The sequence below is a fragment of the Cylas formicarius genome, unplaced genomic scaffold (genome assembly GCF_029955315.1).
Source record: "Cylas formicarius isolate icCylForm1 unplaced genomic scaffold, icCylForm1.1 PGA_scaffold_2__14_contigs__length_35257938, whole genome shotgun sequence".
NCBI lineage: Eukaryota > Metazoa > Arthropoda > Insecta > Coleoptera > Brentidae > Cylas > Cylas formicarius.
Window position 1 is genome coordinate 32,128,572 of NW_026844319.1, and position 22,831 is coordinate 32,151,402.

The following is a 22,831-nucleotide window of genomic DNA, read 5'->3' on the forward strand; positions in this document are numbered from 1 at the left end:
CAAATTATCTACTTACACAACAAGCGGGATATAAGTATGTTTTCAATCTTTTTCGCCGAGCAATTCATGAAACATGTACGTAAAAAAAATATTACAAAGTAACAATTTATTACATTACATTACATTATTAATATACAAAATATTAAATATAATAATAATAATAAAGTATCAGTCACTTAAAAAATCGTCACTATCGCTACTGTCGTCACGTTTATTAATTGTTTGAAACTGAAAATCTGTTTTCTTCAAAAAAGTACGCGACCACTCTTTGTACTTTTTTATGCAGTTCTTCTAAGGTTAAAACAGTGTTTACTTGATATGCCTAATTAGATCTGCGTGTTGTTCCCTAAAAACTCGTGCAGCATCTTCTGTCACTATCCAATTTGCAAAACATTTTCTTACAATTGACTTCGGAACTTTGGTCATGTCACTTGTTTCTTATTGCCCGTGCTACTGAATTTGTTATAAAATTCTAAACACTCAAAACAATTTGTTAAGCATCTGAAGACAAATTGATCCGTTTTTAGGTTCGACTACCATCTCCAGTTCGCCTTCAAGTTCTGCGTTGTTTTCCATGTCTTCCTCTAATAGGGAAACATCTACTTCATTCCGCGGTCTCCGCATTTGAAAGTGTTAGAAAATAGAAAACATCAAAAAATGTTTAATTGTAAGATTTTAGAAAAATATTTATCTGTATTCTTATGACTTTATCTTTATCTTTATCTACCCCGAATATAATCTATAGTTTATAGTTGTTTACAAATCGAAGAACTATGTGGAAGACATAAAAATACAAGAAGAAGAATGTTGTTAATCGACAGATACACAAGACAAAAATGAGTATTTTCAAACTTACCTGTAAGATAAATAGAGTACAGGTACTTACCCTTACCTTACCTTAACTTACAGGCACATAAGTAAGGATCACCTACGTAGTATAAACGAACATATTGCAATTTAGATTAAACTCAAAGAGTATAAGAGAGAGGGGAAGGTCGTGGATACTGTTACGAATGCCGGATAACAGCACTTCTACTTATTTGAAAATCAAATTTAAAACGGTCCATTTACGTTTCAAATAAAAATTTAAAGTTTCAACAAACATTCGTTACGGTCCATCTCAGGCAGGACCTACTGAATGCAGAATAAACATCTGTTGGGATGGGTTTACCAACGTCGAAGGTCTGCGGTTAAGGTACTGTAAAATACGTAAAACGTGAAAGCAATAAATGCACTACATTTTTGGTCGTGTTATAGTAATAGATTCATAATTACCGTTGCAGGGTTAAAAATTAAATTTAATAATGGAAACCGATTTAAATCCAATCCGTCATTAAGTGTTAGATTCGAATATGTTAGGACTACAGAAAAATTTAGTTTTTTGCTTTTTTATTCATTATGCAAAATATCAAAATTATAGTCAAACCTGTGCATTTGAAAATAAATGGCACAATTAGAATCTGACTTTTTATTTTTATACGCTCTTTTATGTTTATTAATGCGTTTCTTTATGGTTTGAGATGTTCGTCTGATAAAACTTGTAGACTCCGAATTGTTGAGTTTTTTGAAATGTTTCCTATGGTGGTTTCAGTTTTAAAAACAATCCTAAGAACAAATTCATAATATTCTAGTATTTTATTTTTTTATTATTTTATAAATTTTGGGTTCGGTATTTAATATGTGATGGATGGAGTTCAGACTTGATAAAACTGTTTTTTAGTTATAAATATTTGTCGTAAGGATTGTTGAAAGATTTCTATTTTATAATATATAATTTTTGTTCAAAATCTGCTGTTGCAAGCAAGAAAATATTAAGTAGTCTGCAAAGAAAAGAATGAAAGGGAACCATTGTGTGTGTGGGATTATGACCTGAGTTATTATGTATTATCGTATCCATGGTAAATGGAAAAATTTAATTCGTTCTGTAATTTATTTACAGTAAAGATAAGAAAGTTTAAATAAAATTCAAAAAGGACAGTAGTTGTCTTTCCGTTCCAGCAAAAAAGCAAAAACATCATCGAAAACGCCACTAAGGAAATCTTTTACTCAGATGATGTTCCTGAATGATATTTTCTAAATTGTCTAAATTATTTTTTATTAAAAGTGTCAATTTTGACAGGTAAAGGCAAGGACCAAAATTTGCCAAAACTAATTAACAACATTAATGGTGACAATGCAGAAACAATCGGTAAAGACGTACCTAAATTAGCTGTCATCCCTTCCAAATCCTTGGGCTTTCTCTTCCTGGGTCGCCCTTTTTGTCTGGGAGTGCTACCAGGCGCCCCATTGAAGAAGGACACCTTCCCCACCGGGGGTTCCGACGGAGGCGGCGGCGCCGCCTGCGGCGGCATCGTCGAATGGAAATCTGGACTAGGAAAGGACGGAGCGTAGGGGTGGTGGAAACCGAACATTCCAGACGGCGGGATTTCAATGGGCGGCATTTCAAAATGGAGACGGCAGAGGACGGAACCGGCACGCATGCCGAAATGGTCGCCCTTGGTGAGCGGCGCGTTGCACACCTCGCAGGAGAAGCAGTGAACGTGGAACACCAGGTCTTTCGCGCGCATCACCAATTCCGACGCCAAGATGGTCGCCTGACACCTCGCGCACCTTTTCATCCCGAACAATCTGGAAATGGCGAATGGCGTTAGGTAAAAACCAGTCTGCACGCCACTGGTCTGCAATTAAATCCTCCATAAAAAAAATATATCATAAATATGAAGATTTTAATGCTCTGAATATGTTCCCGCTGGATGATATTTTTGTCTTTCAATTGTTCACGTTGTATATTAAATATTTTGGTAAGTTTTGCATAACGTTCATATTCTCTATATTTTTCTTAAGTATTTCATGTGTAGTTCATATATTTTTTCACGAACAGAGCCAATAAATATGAAATAGCACTTTGAAAATTTTTCTAAAATAAGTTTTATTTAATTTTGGGTTATAGAATACCGCGAACTTGTAAGATTTCTACAGACTGTTTTTGCTACATTTGTAATAAGTTTACTCTAAAAATGCAGTGAAATACCATAACCGACCTTATTAAAAGAGCTTATCAGCTTTATTTTGGATTTTCTATCCATGAGAGGTCTTAACATTTCCTCAAGAACGTCAGAAGTCACAAATCTATGTCGTTCACAAAGCCAATGCCTTGGAGTGAACCTCAGAATCATAAAAATGATTGTTATTTCTGCAAGACCTCAACACGAGGATTCTCGAAAAAAAAAAGAGTATACATCCGAACATCGTATCTGCAAAGATACCAATTCCTCGTGGTTTTATTTATGCCTGTGCATCATCAGCTTCATACACTTTATCTGGATCTTCAAGTCCACCAAAAGGACCTCATTTACTTAAAAAAACTTAAATGATCTTGTTAGAGACTTGGGGCTATAAAAATCTAAACCACAATTGCACTGATCAAGATTAAAACAGTGGCATTTGTTAGATAAAACTACAAGAGTCTCATATTTTCGAACAAGACAAGATGCCGGGCTTTTTCAAGAACTTACTTTTCCAGAAAATTCTGATGAATGGAGACTTTGATGTAGTGATATTTTCCACTTATAAAAACAGCTTAGCAGAGTATGTGCATTTTTGTTTAGGGAACAAAGCTATCTAGAAGAAGAAAAAAAGAGGAAGAATAGAATAGGATATAATTAGGATTAGGATAAAAGTAGTGATATTTTCCAGTTGTAAAGACAGCTTAGCAAAGTATAAGTATTTTTGTTTGGGAAACAAAGCTATCTAGAAGAAGGAAGGGAGAAGAAGAATAGAATAGAATAGAATTAGGATTAGGATTAAAGTTGCGATATTTTCCAGTTACAAAATTAACTTAGCAAAGTATGTGTATTTTTATTTAGGGAAAAAAGCTATCTAGAAGAAGGAAGGAAGAAGAAGAATAGAATATAGTTAGTTAAAAAAACGGCTTAGCAAAGTATGTGTATTTTTGTTTGGGAACAAAGCTATCTAGAAGAAGGAAGAAACGAGAAGAATAGCCTTGGAAGGAAGGGGGAGAGGATAATAGTGATCCGGAAGCTAAATAGGACCCTTTTGTTTAAGATTTTGCATTTTTTTGGTAATTGTAACTTTCCGTTTGTAACGGGGTGATGGTAAAAAAAAATAAACATAAAAATAAAATTGGATAACTTGTGTTTTGAACAAATACAAAAAAAAACAAAACAAAAATACCATCGGTACTAACAACGTTTTAATAAATATTACACAGACGTAAGAATGTGCCAAATATGCCATGAACAGTATGAAAATACTAAAACAATACAATAAATAACACTAACACCAAAAAATCTCCTCTAAAATGCCAAACATATTTTATCGCAGTCGTAATTGAAGTCTTAAAATGTACAATTTAAAAAATGTTTGCTCAAAACTTAAAAAAATGATAAATTAAACAATATAGATATTATTTTTATCGACCGAAATTTAACCGAGGCCTAAATGTTTGCCCAAATAAACGTAGACTATCGCAATCAGCCATCTAAACAAGAACAATAGAACATTTATAATAATGGTTCGCGCATTTCCTAGATTAGGTGTTAGATAAGGATAGTATCCGACACCCGCCTACCTCCCATGAAGATATTACATTCTAAAACTGTGCGTTAAGATTGTCAGATAGCATATCCGTTTAAAAAGTATATAGAGCGTACGTTTGCTTGAAATTCCTTCAACGAATTTTGAGCAATACCAAAGGGCTAGAGTCGGACAAATATTACATGGATTGCATGTGTGCTATCACATCCACCAGGGATATAATCAACGGTTCTACGTTACCCCAAGTTTTTTTAAGGATTATTTTCAATTACATTATCAACACATTCTTCCCAACTGCTCTCTAGTATTAATTACATCAGTTACATGGGCGGACATTTTTGGGTTGCGTCAATCTTTGTTATTTCATTGGGTACATGTTATTTCAATAGGATTCAAATCGCAATGGAAGGGGGTTACCTAAGTTTTATCATACGATTTGGTGCTTATAACTTCAAATAATTGTTTTTTTTATTTTTTTACTAGGGAACTCTTGCAATACTTCTTTTTTGCTAGAGGGAAAAGAGAATTTTTTTCCCAATTCAGAAGACCTACAGCAAAAAATATATTTTTGTTTTAGTTTATTGCTCATTTTGTTGAGGGTAAAAGCTCTTATACGAACCACGCTGACGATACAATGATATAAATATGTTAAAGAAAATCGCCACGAGCTTTATGAAGAAAACAGTTGAACATTGTTTTAATGAAAAAAAAAAAATAGTTGTTAATAATAACAAAACAACACTTACAAGGTCAAAGTAGCTTAACCAAGAACGATAAACATCAATCGCTGTGCTAAGCAATAAGAACAAATTCTTCGGTTTTCTTTTTGGACAATATGTTAACTTAACGGGATATGTTACCAGTTTCGGGTTATAAAAAACAAAATGAAAATGCTGTGTGGAAGTTTCAAAGATATTGAAAAAGTATTTTTCTACCCCCTTCTGTAAAATACCTAATTACCTAACACAGTTTATACTATGTTCAAAGCGTGCAACCAGAACACTAGAAAGTCTCGAAAGTCTTGCATAGGAAAGTTCAAAGAATTTAATGGCTTAACAGTAATTTCAGTGTTGACACAAGAGTGTGTCGATTACTTTTTAGAACATAGCTCCTTTTTTACTCCTAGCGAATCACAAACTGTACTGTAACACGCACACAGAATTTCAGTTTTCCTCATTATCGACTTATGGCGACTGAAAAGGATCCTTATTACCAGTGCATAAAAATATCCGATAACCTCATGGAATAGATACAAAAAATTAAGACTGGTAAAATCTTAAAGAATGCAAATTTTATTATTCTAGTCAGAAACGAACCATACACTATGCAAGAGTTTTACACCAAGATAATAAAATCGTAAATATTGTCACTTCGGCACTATTCAGTGAACCTACATTTATTGCGTGCTGGACTATACCATCGAAGGAAACGGATAGGCAACGTTAAACCGAGCAATAACAGACAGGAAGGTAATGTGTCTGGTTTTGTTCAGATTTTGTGATTTGCAGTTTCCGTGAGTGTAATTACTGTAAAAAATAGCTCGAAACTATTTCGTTAATTTCTTGTTGTATTCGTCTGTGGCTCGTCGGATATTTTTAATATATTTAACGCAAACCATTCCTAGGCGAAAGTGTAGTAAAAAAGTAAAAAAGTAATTGGGAAACACTCCAAAAATTGTCCCAGATTACACAGATTACACATAGCACAGTTGCCCATGGCAAATACTTAAGTAAAAGAATAAAAACTATATATAACTTTATTTAATTTATCTACCACATTTCACAGCAAAACAATTATTAAAGTTTCGAAAGCTGATTTAAATAATAAATAAAAAATAAATGTCTTTAGTTTCCAGCATAATTTAACAAAATACAAAAAAAAATACAGAGGTCATCAAATTATTTTTTTTTTTTGGCATTTACCTCAAGAGAGTTGGTATGGAAGATATGTCTTTGTTGATCATATCCATGACCAGTAAATAGTTCCTTGCATAATACCCTGGTTTCCAATATCTACCAAATGCGCCCAGCTTACGCGTATAACAGGTCCTAAAATTGATCCTTGGGCTACTCCAGACATGACATCTCTAGAATGCGAAAGATGATTATTATATATGTCTTTTTGGATCCTTCTTGACAAAAAAACTCCGAACTCCGAAGAATTGCTATAAGAAGACGGTGGTTGATCGTACCGAGTGCCGTTTCACAACTGAAGTTCTTGCTGAAGCCACTTTGATTTGATGGTAAAATATTTTTGTCATCCAAAAATGTCCAATAATTTCGATCTGACATTTAATTCTGCATAATTTAAGGTGTAAGGTTTTTATTAACATTAAAAGAATCAATGACTGAAAATCTCGGTTTATTTAAACATTATTTTTATTAGCACAAGAAAGAAAAACACGAAAAGTCATAAATTTAAAAAAAGGAATTTTCACAGCTCTGTACTTTATTTAATTTATTTCCCATTTACGCATTTTTAATATAAAAATAAATAAATTTCACAGATATTAGCGTCACTTCGCCTCTGCAACCTCAAATATCCAGGACACAAAGCGTATTTCTTATCCATTATACGCGCTTAGAGGCAGAAGTAGAAAATATTTGTATTATTACGATTCATGCTGTTTTCAATTCGAGTTCATTGAAGGGCCGTCGTCGCAACAACCACTCAATACGAACCTGACACTCCACTCGGCCTTTGAGAATTGAAATAATTTTTGAAGTATTCAAATTGGCCGAAAGCCCCCCATTCAGTGTATCGGATTATGAGGCTTTTGTAAACGTTCGGAACGAAGCACGCCGCAAAACTATTGTGTTCGTTTTCGCGCAGCGACTGCCCTCCGAACAATCGTAATCCATTTCGAGAGGTCCTCGTCGGAATATATTTTTATTTTGCTCGAGGTATTTCCTTGCCCTATTGTCCCAGGGTCTTTTTTTTCTCGAAACATTCGAAATTCGAACGTCAACCCAGATATTTTTAATAAATAACTTGTTGTAATCCCTAATAGTGAAAATTGTCTGTAACTACATGACGATATAGCGTGTTTTCACCTACTGTAAAGGGTTATATATTTTATGATGATGACGATAAGTGTTTTATACTTGTACTCATATATTGTTCATACAAATATATTACTAAAATTGGTAACGTGCTACTAAATTAGCTGGGTAAGTTTAAAAAGAAAAATTTTTAGAATAACTTTTGGTCCACACTTTCCCAGCATCAAAGAGTTTTTTATTCTTTAGTCGACAGAAAGATCTACACCAAACTGAACGTATAGTAAAAAAAAAATGTGTTTTTACCATATTTAGTTCTGGTGCATTTAACTAATTGTAGCGATATTTTTATAAGAACTTAAGGTTAACTCTGTGAAATAAATATTATAGCCTTTTAAAAAGTACAAAAACAACGCAACACTTAGAGAATTAGAAAACAAGCGTTTCGGTATTAGTGCGAAACATATTTTTTAGACACGTGAAAAAGTTCAGAATTTTGTCACCTTCCAGTGGCCAATAGTGCTACCCAATAGATAGGGTAAACAATATATTCAATTTCTTTTAAGAATCGAGAATAACAAATCAGACACCCTGTGGTATAAACCTTATACAGGGGCGACTATACATTTTTTGAACAAAAATGCTTACAATCTTATCTTATATTTATAACTTTGCTTGAAGACTTCGTTTCCTACTTCTTTAGTTGTCTTGGCCTCCTTTATGACGTGTGCCTTGCAGACACATCCTGCATATTTACATATACAGTGTAAATATATGCAAAAGTTCAAATAAATTTTGTCCATTAACTTTACAGTTAAAGAAAAACGATCCTATAACCCGATCACCCAAAATAGTCACTCTAATGAGGATTCACTGCCGACTAATAATGGCTATTATACTAATTGATCCCTGCGTTGCTCTAAAAAGAAGCTCCAACGGTTTATAATATTCGAGACAAAAAAAAGGAATTCAATATGACAAAGCTGGCCTTTTAGAATTCGATGTACCGATGTTTTACTAATATAAAGTCCAAAACGTATTTTTCTTAAACTTAAATGGGGATTAATGTGTACATAGTCCAGAACATTAATGAGGTTTGACGAATTTAAACTCTGATTATTAAAAATGGTTGATAATTGAGAGATTTTGAGGTGTAGAGTTTGTCAAATTTTGCAGCCTACTAAAAAAGCAAACTATTAACACATCTGGCGGCGGTTTTTTATGAATAATTTCTGCCACAGGAGTCGTTTTATTTCTTTTATGGTTGCCTGCTACTTAAAACGTCAATACTATTTACAAAACAAGAAACTAGATATTTGACTGAAAATGGGTCGAAGGGGTAATCCTGGTTTGTGAACCTTATAAAGTTCGTAGAGACGAGGAATTTTATAGTCATGAGGGGTGACAGACTTCTCCACAGATTCTGATGAGAAGAGGAAGAAGCTTTAATAACAGATTTAAGGTTGCCTTCCATAGATGACGGTATTGGTATTGGTATTGGTATTAAAGGGGGGCGCCCTCGCGGGCGTCCAAGCACTTAGACCACCAGATGGGCCCGTTGTGCCCCCAGGCCGCTCTAGAGAGCGTCCAGAATGCCGCCCCTCCTGTAGAAGGTCAGCAACTCCTTTAGCCCAATACCGTGCACTGAGTCCGGATCGATCAGGGCCGTTCCGAAGACTCCCAATCTTGCCCATGTCAAGGCAGGGCACTCGGTGAGCAGATGATACGGGGTCTCCTCCCCTTCCATGCACCACCTACACTCCGGGTCGTCTCCAATGCCTAGCAAGCAGAGATGCCTCCTAAGCCTGCAATGTCCTGTGTAGGCCCCTGTTAGTGCTCTACACTCCCTCCTGGTCAGTCTAAGCAGCTCCCTGGTCCGAGGAAGGGCGAGCCCATCCATCATAAGCATAGATGACGGAGTATCTTTTTTAAGTTGACGATATGTTTTTAGGATTACGATGTAGTTTTTAACAATATGAATGAGTGAGTAAACCTTATGAAAAAAATTAAAAAAAAACTGATGTAAACTAAGATAACCAACTCCTTTTCAGTTTTAAATTCTTTTATTCATACTTTAGGGTAGGATAAAAATGCCCCTCAATGAGTTATTTTGTTGTTATTGGGTTATATTTTCGGAATGTTGGAAAACCCCGACCATTTTCCTTTTAAAGAACGAGTAAAAAGCATTTAAGAAAAAATATTTGAATTCATTTTAGCTTATTTATATAATATAAGAAGATTTTGCAGAAACAGGGTTTTAAAATTTAAAATTTAAATTTAATTTAATTTAATAAAATTTAAAAATTTACTTTTTTTTTAATTTTTAATATCGTGCCTAGTTATCCTTACTCGGACACGCAGAATATGGACATATACAAGATGTGTCTTGGGCCGCCCCAAACCTTGACGAATGTAAAAACTTTCGTATTATCTTTGATAATGAACTCGGCTTTCGTACAGAGGTTTCCAAAATTCCTCCAAAAAAAACCTCTATAAAAGTAAAGATATTTTAAACTTTAAATAAAAGAAAATCTCTGTGAAGCACCGGTTTTGAGTCATCTAAATTACTGTAATTTTGTCTGTGGACCCTGCTCGGACGTTTTGACAAAATATTAATTACAAAACGTACAGAATTCCTGTATTTGATTTATTATACTACTTAAAATTGGATTCCCCTCATATTTATTGAAAAAACTGACTTGTATAAATCCGCTTCAATTGTCTGTATGAAGTACCTAAAATTAAGAAGTTCATGACTAAAAGTTGCTTCTTGTATACATCAAGATGTCTCTCATTGCGCTTGTAAAAAAAATATCTCTTACGGGAAACTACCTACCGATCTAGCGTGCTGGCAGCGTCACTTTACCACGTCAGTTTCGTTTCCCACGGATCCGAGCCACTTCGGACATTTCCGGGATTTTACCGCACGGGTTTGGGAGCAATCGGATGTTTTCGGAGATATTTCCCACGCTTTGAATTTTGACGTGTGTCAACTCTGACGGTCATGTCATGTATTCGTGTTGTTTTGCGAAAATTTACCCACTAACGGTCGTAGAAAAAGTATAGTATGCAACTACAGTATTGCACTTGTTGCATAATATACTATTTTTTATCGATTTTCTTTTTTGAATTATTTGCTCAATTCATACCTTTGTATGCAAAATTGGTATTCTAAATTAAGTTTCCGTTGTCTGGTTACATACTTGGTTAACGTAACAGCTGAGCTGACCTTCGTCGAGATTAAAATAAAAGCATCTAACCAAAAACATTTAAATTTCATTTCAGAACCTAAAAAATAATTTCCCTTGGTCGATTCTTGGGACACCCGGTATATAAACGTATACCGGCCAATAAGGAAATCGGGCGATTGCAATGGGAAACGGGCGGCATTCCGACGACTTCTTCAGCCGTCGTGGATGTTCTCTCGACATTCTCGTTTTTTGGCAAACAAAAACCCGATTCGAATTTGATTGGTGCAATTGAAAATGGCGAAGACCGCTTTTTTCCGCGGCCGTATCGTCGGTTCCGAACACGATGGCTTTTGTCCTTTCACGAAAGCATTATTTATAGCTGTATTCGTACAATGGTCTCGGAGACCGGCGCTTTTTATTTTCGGCCGGCGAGGAAGAAGCCCGAGGGAATTCGTTCCTATACTGACGACGTAAGAGTCGCCTTTTAAAATGGGCTCCCGCTTTACTCAAGTAACACTGATAAATTCAAGTTATGTCGGGATGGTTTTTGTTACGTTGCACACCATATTCTACTAAATTTTAATACATTTTTCTCCACCTTTACCCCGCTGTCGATGAGATCTTTCGTCTAGGGGATTTTATTACTCTTTTAGTGCTCTTATTTAAAAATTAGAACCCTACACAAAGTATGAGTACATTATACTCTAATAAAAAAGCTTTAACGTTCTTAGGTGAAAAGAAATTGGCATTTTTCAAGATCAACATAACATTTTAATTTTCTGTAACTTTTTGTTTTTAGAGACATCAAGGTAAACAAAAAAACAAAATGTAGGGTTAGTATCCAAGTTTTTTCCACGACTTAGCTTCAATTTTTTTTTTGAGGACGCATAAAAAATGACGTGCGCAGAACTACTGCAATAATGTCGTGGAATTTCGTCAGGCAATCAATCAGTTAAGACACAATCCGAAAACGACATCATATAATTAGAGTGTCTGAGAAATGTGTCCAGGAAAATGGTGATCATATGCCGCAGTATTTAGAATAGTTAAACAATTTTTTACTTCACTGTCATTTTTAGTATTTTTCAGTCACGGCCTTCTCTAAAATTATATAAACATTTCCTATTTTTGCCGATTTGTCAAAAACGAGTGCACTAAAATAGTATATAATATACGGGGTGTTCCATTTTCAAAAATATGATGTAGGCTTATATGTCAGAAAATTGATAGTGTTTTGCTTTATACGTCACTTGGAAAAACTTGGCTACTAACCCTACATTTTCTTTTTTTTTTTTGTTTGCTTTGATATCTCCAAAAACTAAAAGATACAGTCAATTAAAATGTTATGAAGGTAAATTGAACGCACGGTACTTAACACCACCTTGAGGTGCGAATTTTTGGATTTATTATTATTCTAGGAGTATCTTGACTATACTGATAAACTGTTCGTTGCGTTGGATCTCACCATTCCTTTCCATATTGCTCCACATACCTTCTGGCTTATACTTTCCAAATTAGAGTCCAGTTTTCATTAAAAAAATAGTTTCTCATGAACTGTTCCACTCTGTATATTATTTTTCCATATTTGTACGTATTCTTTTTTTACCACCGACGCCTAATACGATATGACGTAGAAGAACAAAACGTCCTCAAACATTCGAAAATTGTAAAAGGAATTACGATCTTTTTCCTCGCAAATTATCCTGAAGCAACTTGTCGCCGCGACGTGTAAAACGTCATGCGACAACAGCAGTTTACCACCTCGTGGCGATTTTCCTCTTAACAGCCCATCTATAGCTATTTTAATGCCTTTCAAATGGCGTTCAGAGGCGCCGCAACAGTTCACCGTCTGCGGCACAAAAACTGGCCACCGCATTAACTTGAATAATTGTTATTTGCAGGCCATTTGTTGCGTTTGTTCGTTACGTGCGAAAAACTAATTAACTACTCTACACTGGAACAATCCGATGCTGACAAATTTCGAGGAATATTATATTATCAGCATCTACGCTAACAAATATTATGCTACCTTTAATGAACAATTTGCAGGAGTAGTAAAGTACCTTTTTTTTGGCACCAAGTGGTATTATCTTTACGGAAATACTAATGGAAATGTTTTGGGGGGAATTGTTTACGCTGGCAAAGGCAAATGTTTCAGATGGACTCAAAGTAAATGATTCAATTTATCAACAGCACGCTGATTGTAAATAACGCACAAAGAGCATGCTTAGACTATGGAATGAAGATCAACGTTAAGAAAACGAAGACCAATTCTCCATTTGTGTATTTCAACATTCTTATTAATGGTTTCTGGGTGCATAGAAATTAATGTTTTTTTTACCGTTTCTGTTATTTAACTTAATAACTACTTTGCTGTTGGGGATCTAATTTAAATATTGTTCAAAAACCCAATTGTCCTTGGCTCCTTTGTCTTCTATCCCTTACGCCTGGGAGACCTTTCTTTCCTTTCTGTCCCATTAATTTTTACATGCTTTCTTCACTTAGCACAGCTGCTACTTTTTTTTAAATTTATTTTATCAGCATCTACGCTAACAAATATTATGGTATTAGGTACTGTGCTGTCAGATCTCCTTCAAAAATCATAATACGTACAAATGATGTAAAAAAAAATTTAACAAAATTTATTTCAATAACCAATAAAAGAACCCTCCAGATTGATTACCCCTGGTATGTTATAAGCAGAGAAACAAACATGTTATTAATAAAAACTTGCAAAATAACAATTAATAAAACCTTTTTAAAGAACATGTATCGAGTCATTTTACCCAAAGGAACGTACAAAATGACACCAAGGTCTAAAATTTTGGTGAGTTTGGTCCTTTGCTATTACTTCTTCTTCTTACTTAGTTCTATTGGAATGCTTGAGGAATATTAGTGGTTTTCAAAGGTTCAAATACTTGTACAGTTGCTGTTTTCTCATAAGATTTATCAAAAAGATATGAGTTACAACCCTGTCTGGTGTTTGTTTAAGCCACAACGTAATTTTTTGGTTAACATATATTTTTAGCTGACCAAAAACAGAAACATCCAATGGCAGCAAATCCACTTCTTCCATAGACCACATTGATTCAAGTCGACCCTTCCTGTGTGCTCTTCTGAAACTTGCTTCTGTTATACTAATAGGAGGACGCACATTATGTTACTTCGCTTTGCGTGTGATCTTTTTTGATTAAATTTCAGTTGTCTGCCTGGGATTGCCTGGAAATTGCTTGGTTTTCAACAGTCATCTGTTTTCCAGTTTCAAACTCTTTTCCCCTTTTCTTTTTGTGCGCTTGTTCCTTTCATTTCTTTGAAAAACTCTACCAATGGTTAATCAAGAACTTGTTCTCAGTTTTCTGGAAATCCTCCAGGGATTTTCCCTAAGACATTCATCGGTAAATCCAGATTTTACATTTGTCGCTACAATCTGTGAGGCTTTATTCCACAGAAGTGTAACGCCGGGAAGTGTCCTTTGGGTAAAGTCCCAGAATATCTTCTCCTGTCGCAAAATCTTCCAATATTCCAATTTTGTGATTTGAGATCACACGTTGATAAATCCTTATTAGTCTACTATTTTGGTTTTTTTCTTTAGGTTTATGTTATGTCTGATGACGGTTTCTTGTTGTAGAAGTGTAATTTCTGATAAACAATAAATAATAATAATAATAATATCGGTATAGTTGCAAATGAACAATGACCGCAATCTCCCTATTCGTAACACCCTGTAGGTGCCCCCTCACGTGGTAAGAAATCCCAGAAACAACAAATTTCCGCATCCCCGCCGTTTGATCCCTAAGGAAGAACTTTCGCACCGCAGTCCCATTGACGGGACAATTCAATAGAGTCCGTGTATTAAAAACTACTTAGGGGTTGGGAAATCCGGCGTAACGCGCCCGCGGGGGGGCCGGTCGTGCCCCCCGCCGGCATGCCAACACACAATAACACTCTCGTTACACCGAGTATTTTTTTAGAGCCCATTGTTCGGGGAGTATGTTTGTACGAATGTATTTCCTATTTTTGTTACTTGTTTGAAGGGGTTGTTCGATGGGGGTTTTTTTCAAAACGATCCGTTTTAACGGTCTCGATACGGCGTAAAAACACATTCTAAAGGTTAACGGGGGCGGGGGGTGAGAAAACAAGGGGTATCTCCATTGGTTATTTCTCGAAAACGTTTTTTTCACTTCTGAGGAATATCTACACTAACCCTTAGTCCAAAGATCCTCCAAGAAGTGACTCTTTTGAGATTAATCAGGTAAGTCCCTGCGGTACCGCATTTATTTATTGTTTTTCGATTTAACTGCAATAAATAGACTCACAGCGAATATTACAAATATAAATCTTAGTAACATTAACCGCACCTTAACGCAAAAAGAGAAAAACAAAGGCTTCAAGTTCCCTGTATAAAAAGACCGGTCTATAAGCCAATACATACTCGTTGCAGTGATATTTACATGAAACACCAAATACAATATTTTAAGTTGCTTTTAAGTTACCGTTTAAAGTGTCCAATTCTTTGTATTTTTAACTAGCTGGCCAGTAGTTCCATTATATAATAATTTTAAATTAAATAATCATAAATATATATAATGCGACACACGGTGTGTAATAGCCTATTATACTTTCTTCTAAAAAGCAAGGATTTGGAATGCAAATGCTTATGTCAGTTTATTCATAGTAAAAGATAAAACCTACTTATGCTACTATGGAGATAAGAACAATGAATTTCACAATGAACTAAATTAAAAAAGATTGTTAATGTAGATTTCTCAAATTTTGATTCTAGCTGTGTCATAACGAAATTCTTTTAGTTAAGTTTTAAAGATTTTAAGTTGCCGTTTAACATGTCCACTTCTTTTTATTTTAGATTTTTTAATTAGATAATCGCAAATATATATAACACACGGGGTGAAATCGCCTTAGATACCTTCCCTTAAAAAGCACTAAGTGTTTGATTCGGAATGCAATTACTCATAGTAAAAGATAGCACCTACTTATGCTACTTAAATTTAAAAAAATTGTTAATGTAGAATTGATTCTAGTGTTTCATAACGAAGTTCTTGTAGTAAAGTTTTTAAAGTTTTAAGACGTATTTTAAAGTGACCACTTTTTAACTTTAACCAGTTGTCCAAAGACATTTAATGTTTGTATTGGAATGCAATTACTTATGACAGTGCACTCGTAAAAGATGAACCTACTGATTAAGGTTATCCAGGGTAAGATTTAAAGTATTTTTCCAGAAATATATCTAGTCTTGATAAATAAATAAAATAGTTTTTTACAGCATTTTACAAGAAATCTGTTTCAAGATACCTAAAATAAATACAGTGCATCATAAAGCTTTCCTTGAAAATGTATTTAATAAAGAATAAAAAAATATGTTTAATAGATTTATAAGCAACAATGGGTACGCTATTGGTTATTAAAATTGTAGAAAATTTGTTGGTGTTTAAAATATTGATGGTTTCTTGTTTATTTAATCAGTCGTCCTCAATGCAATATTTTTGTCAACGCTCAAAGTACAAAATTTCACAAATTTTTCAAATTTTTCCAAACTTGGGAATAGTTTAATGCAATAACTCCTTCTGTATAAGCCAACAGTATATAAAGAGCTTTAAAAAGGCTCATTTAATAATAATAATAATAATAATAATAATAATAATAAAACGTCTTTTATTAATTTTTTCTAATCGTTACATTTCTTAAAATTATATTTCAAAGTGCTTAATGAAACAAGCATAACCTACTTCTGCACGGTATTACCAAAAACCAGAAGCTGAAAAATTGTAATTGGAACTTTCTCAACGAACATCCGAGAGCGTACTAAAGAAAACCCAATAGGTACTGCAAGATATTCGATACAGTTATTGTTATTTTTCTATACCTTGACGACACTTTACAATTTTTTGAATTTAATGGTCGCTTCTAATGTTTGAGCATAAAATTTCAGATATAATTTATAAATGATAAGATTGTTTTGTTAATATTTCACTATTTTTCCTTTTTTTTAACGATTCTGTAGTATCTGTAGTATTAGAGCTTCTTCTAACGTTTTATTACTACATTTTCTTACTGAATCTGTATAAGAATTTTATAGTCATCTTTTGGACTGGATGTATACATATACAAACATTAAAATGGCAATGGAAATGGCAAACGAATAAAAAATAAAGAGAAACCATATAAAAAACAAAAAGCGACACCCGTAAGGTGATACGTATCGCCATATTTTTCTTGTTAAACGCAAAATAAACAAGTGAACGGTGATCTGTTACTTCCGAAATAAATTTCGACTCATTAGCGGCGTTAAAAGACATAAAGTAAAACGTGGATTATTAGCGCACCGACGACTGAGTTGTGGCCTACACTTCGCTAAGACCGACTCATCCGTCTACCGCCATTAATGAAAACCAATACCTTAACACGAGGAAGCGACCATCAAACGATGAATGCCGACGCTGCCAGAAATAAAAACAAAATACTCGACGTGAGACACGAGGTCCCTAATACGAACCTATACCGATAAAAAAAAGGGTATTTATACAACAGAATTGTAAAAAAGTATTTCCACCAGGTTACCAAGATTGCTTTCGAAAAATCGTCGCTGGGCGGGGCAAGTTCGTAGCGCCTAGCACGAAGCAGCTTTTTATTATAAGAGTGTATTTGTAAATGTGTGTGGTAGCGCTCCTGCGGACCACTACGGAACTTTCGCAAAATCTATGTGATTTAATAGCGCATGCACCCTGCATAAAATGTCCTTCACATCTCGTCGAACTTCAAACGATAGCTTTTTCAAATGTATCGCGCCCTGTATAATCGACGAAAGCTGAAACTCTCTCTCTCGATACAGTTTACGATACTGTTCAAATAAAATTATCCCATCTTTAACGGTTTTTCATTTATCGCCAATAATTAACCAACAAAAACGGAATAGCCCAGTCATATTAGGGGTTTCACCTCGGAATGAAAGATAATAAGCTATTAATTGGTATGACCCTTTTTTTTGCCATTCTAAACGCTGTCTCAAAAGTCACAAACGCTATCGTGTGCGCGTATTAAGATATTCAAGGTCAAAGGTCACAAAAATCGGTTTTTCGCGAATATCTGCCTTCCTATTGCTTAAATGAGATTTGCACTTATTACAAAAGTTGTAGGCTATAAAATTATCTACAACTTTTGTTTAAACTTTTTTTTCATACGACCAACCGTTTACGGCCAAATGCAAGGTCAAGCGTGAGTTATGGTTATCAGAACGTTGTATAAAGTAAATTATTTACTTGAAAATTATAATTATTAAACAATGCCCATTATTTATGTACTAATTATTAATTATTTATATTTAATTAAAATAAGTAACTTGATTATTTATCTATAACTATTCATATTTAACTATTTAAGTGTAGCATATTATTAATTCTGGATTATATATTTTAATTATATTTTAAATTAAAATGACAGTAAGAGAATATATTTTACACATATCTTTATTTATCATTAAATATGGCATATTATACATTTATTGAAATGTGAGTGTCCCGGCAATGAATAGAAAAGGGCATAGGGTAGGGACAAGTATTTCCAGGTATATAAGTATTGAGAAATTTACGCATTTTAAAGAAAACATATATAATGTCGTTTTAACTTAAAATATAACTAAAAAATATAATTCAGAATTAATAATATGCTATACTTATATAGTCAAATATGAATAATTATATATAAATAAACAAGTTACTTATTTTAATTAAATATAAATAATTAATAATTATTACATAAATAATGGGCATTGTTTAATAATTATAATTTTCAAGTACATGATTGACTTTATACAACGTACTGATAACCATAACTCACGCTTGACCTTGCATTAGGCCGTATATGACTGTACGCTGTGAACTCTTCGCGCTCTACTCCAAAAACGGTTGGTCGTATGAAAAAAAAGTTCAAACAAATGTTGTAGAGAATTTTATAGCCTACAACTTTTATAATAAGTGCGAATCTCATTTAAGCAATAGGAAGCCAGATATTAGCGAAAAACCGATTTTTGTGACCTTTGACCTTGAATATCTTAAGACCTGGACATGATAGCGTTTGTGACTTTTGAGACAACATTTAGAATGACAAAACAAAGGTTCATACCAATTTACAGCTAATTATCTTTCATTCCGAGGTTGACCCCTTTTTTTACCTAATATGACTGGGCTAGAAACTTTTACGATCTTTTAGAGTTTTTGGCCGTAAATGACACATCCTCTATATGTTCGTAGAGGTTATAGCCCTGGATCCTGGTTCAAGAATTGTTTGAAAATAGTAAATGGTTTTCGAGAAAATAACTCGCTATTTCGGGGGCTGCCGATTTCAATATGGATTTTCTATGCCGAGCAGCGCAGACGAAAACCGCAAATACAAAAATTGTAGCTCTTGATGCGGCCTATGATACTGATCGAACCAATTAGCCATATCTTTTAAGATTTTTGATTTGCGGCTAATAATTTACTCTGTAAAAGAACAATTTTCGAGGTCTTTTAGATTTTTGCCTATAATTTGAAAACCCTGTATATAATCGAAAAAATACCTGAACTAAATGTTATTGCACTGGATCTTTCCTGTCTGCCGCTTAAAGAATTTTGCCGATCGGGTAAACGATTATGGAGAAAAACATATGTTTCTAGAAGGTAAAATTGCCAAAAAAAAAAATTCAAAAATTTATAAAATACTTGCTAAAATTTGATTGCACTCAATTTCTACCGTTTAAATGTGGACACGGACTTTTACTTCTCTGCTAAATTTGAAGTTGATATCTGCAAATTTAGGACAGTTAACACATTTCTCATTTAGCACGGAATATCGGAAACACCCTGTACAATAGGGTACAAAAGTTTTTGCTGTCTATGCGAGCTATATCGCAATATAAAAGAAAGTGAGATCTGAATCCATAGTCTTTCAGTTATAGCCAATTTTCTATAATAGGGGGGACCCATATTTTAGTTATTTTTTATTTTGCGGCGCACCCTGTACATTTTAGAAAAATTGTCACAAATAAAAATTTATGGAGTTGTATCTTCTGATATGACTTCTGATAGATAACAGTTTCTAAAAAATAGCTCGTCGTTTCTTCATTTTATGTAAATCATCAACGTATCACACTAGTAAATATTGGAAGCAGAAAAGGATGTTTATATGCATAAAACAAATATATTAAAAACGTGGTCTCTCCAGCATACTCTAGCGAACTTGTTGGAGTAATAAAAACTGATTGACCCAGAGTACATGGCAAAACATGGTAAAATACCAAAGGCAGTATACTTTTTCTTACGAAACTTTGTATATATGCATAACTGAATTGTAATTCATACTGTAATTATATTATTATAAAACTACGCTTTCGCAGTATAATTAAGTACATGTTAAATGTAATTTTCCGCTCTGAAAGTAAATTTACATTTAAAAATGAGGAATTTTGAGCAATATATAATTTTGCACCTTCTTGCGAGGCGTATGGGTGGCCATTACTACGGTGAAATTTTTTACTATCTGAGACGCGCGTGCAGTTATAAAAATATTTTTTCTGCAATGTTTGAAACGTAAGATGGAGATCGTATTATGGTATCGGTAGGAGGTAATAAATACGGAGATGGAAATCTTAATGTTTTAACTGAACTTAAATTAGGTAAATTGAATTATATATGTTAAGCTTTTTAAGTTTTACTTCAGGTCTTTCATGTTTATAAATATTCAGTAGTAAATATTTTTAAATATTACAATTCCAAGCTTTTAGAAATTAAAAATAATAAAACACTCCAAATTTAGTAGCCTATCGTTAGAAAAAAGAAGCAAATACAAGACAAGTCTTGCCTGCATGCAGATCCAGCTGTCCAATAACAGAAAAGCACAAAAAAAAAATAAAACACTTCTAATGTTAACAATGTATTTACTTACAAAACTTTCACAACATTAACCGCGACATTTTTGAGATATGATTGGTTCAGATGGGGAGTTTAGAATAAAAATAATAAAGAAAAATAATAAAAAAAACTTAAACGAGAAGAGCCATGAACACATGAGTTGTGGATGATTGAAAATTAAAAAAGTCATGAACATTCTACGTTTCAGATGAGTTGTTGACGATGACTATAAAAAAGAGACGTGATAAAGAATACAACGTTGTATAACTGGATTAGAAGATAGAATATGAGAGGTTACGAGTATTGACAGAAACTGTGTGAATAATATTTGCAATCTGAAGGTTAAATAACTATTTTGCGTTTTTTTTTCCATTTTGTACTAGTTTCATAAGTTTCCACTCTCCACTCTTAAGCTTAACAATGTGGATGGATGTACATTTTCAAAAAAATCTTCAGCTTAAAAATTCCGTCCATGATATTAATCCATATTATCCCAAGCATAAAAAAAATAAAAAAACACTTTTTTGCTCTGAAATTATTTATTTTATTGCAATTAAGAACACATTATATGTGTTTAAAAAAAATAAAAACTCGAAACATACAAAGAATCTATGGCAGGTGCAAGATTTCTTTGAGTAATTGTTTTATCAGTCGCAAAGCAATGTAAGATTTAAAATCAAATCAATCACTTCGTCTTCAAAAAACATAAAAAAAATTTCAAGCGGAGTTTTTCCGGAAAGCCTATTTTTTAGTTCCTTACATAACCTAAATTCATAGGATGTAGGTGTGTGAGTCTACTCAATCTGACCTTTCTTGCATTTAACAGTAGAAGCAAGCCTGTCGTTTGCAGAAACCATACGTCTTCTTTTGAATTCCAGGGTCATCTGATGAATCACATTCAGGATCAGTAGTTGATGAATTACAGGACTGTTGAAGGACAGCTGTATCATTCGGTGTATGTAACTCGAAAGTTCCAACTATATCAGTTGATTTCCCAAACTCTTGCAGATTAATGTTATAGTTCATATCTTCTGGCAATCTTCTTCTTCTTCTTCTTCAGCCTCTAGACATCCACTCCTTTACATAGGCCTCTTCCAGTGATTTCCATGCCAACCTTTGCTCCGCGGTTTGCATCCAGTTTTTCCCAGCATGTCGTTGAATGTCATCTATCCATCTCGCTTGAGGACGCCCCACACTTCTTTTCGTTCTCCTTGGACGCCACTGCATTAGTGTTTTGGTCCATTTCAGATCGTTTCTAGCAACGTGTCCTGCCCAACGCCACCTGGGACTCACTATCCGCTCCACAACGTCACAGACCCCTGTTCTTCTCCTCTCTCTTAGGCTTACACCCAGCATTGCTCTCTCTGTTGCTCTTTGACAGACTCGGAGTCGATTTTCACTGCCCACTGTAAGCCTCTCAGTCTCGGGTCCGTATGTTGTTATTGTAGACCTTCTTGTTCAAATTCACTGGTATAGTCGGGTTGCGGAAGATATAGCTAAGTTTCCCGAATGCTATCCAGGTGAGATTGATTCTTCGGGTGATCTCTGCTGTCTGATTTTCTTTCCCAAGCTGGATGTTGTGTCCTAGATATATATATCCCTTGACATTTTCTAGCTCGTGATTTTCAATGGAGACCTTTATATTGTCAGGGCTCAGAAGTTTAGTTTTCTGGAGGTAAATTTTGAGGCCTACAGCTTGGGAAACATCTTTCAGTTCTTGAATCATTGTTGTCAACTCATTTGTGTTGTTGCTGAAGAGAACGATGATAGCTAGGGTAAATAACTTAGGTGAGATTGTATCACCTTGCCTAACGCCTTTTCTGACTGGAATCTTTCCGGTGATCCAATCTTCATTGATTCTTACATGTAGATGTATTGAAGTAAGCGAGTATATCTCCAGTCTACGCGAGCATTGTTCATTGCATTCATCACTGCCCAGATTTCGATTGAATCAAACGCCTTCTGATAGTCTATAAAGGCCATGTGGAGTGGGACATTATATTCCGTACATTTCTCTATCAGCGTGGTAAAATATTTCGTGGAGGTGTTAAAAAAAACGACAAGGTGGTGCATTAATGCACCACTGGGACAAAACGCGCGTTTTTGCAAATAGTTAAGAACTAATTATGGGAAATGATGTCTATAACGGCGAGCATATGCAATCAGAGGAACTAGTGGGGGC

The 22,831-nt window shown here is 34.3% G+C and overlaps 1 protein-coding gene across 1 annotated transcript in view; it reads right to left on the reverse strand.

Annotated features, from left to right (window-relative positions):
• The window catches only part of LOC132697914 (protein apterous), a 251,214-nt gene that overhangs the window by 40,257 nt on the left and 188,126 nt on the right, over positions 1 to 22,831 (reverse strand). Inside the window, exon 4 of the mRNA XM_060663678.1 lies at positions 2,201 to 2,628. Within this exon, the coding sequence (XP_060519661.1) occupies positions 2,201 to 2,628 (428 nt within the window). The remainder of the gene's footprint in view (positions 1 to 2,200; positions 2,629 to 22,831) is intronic.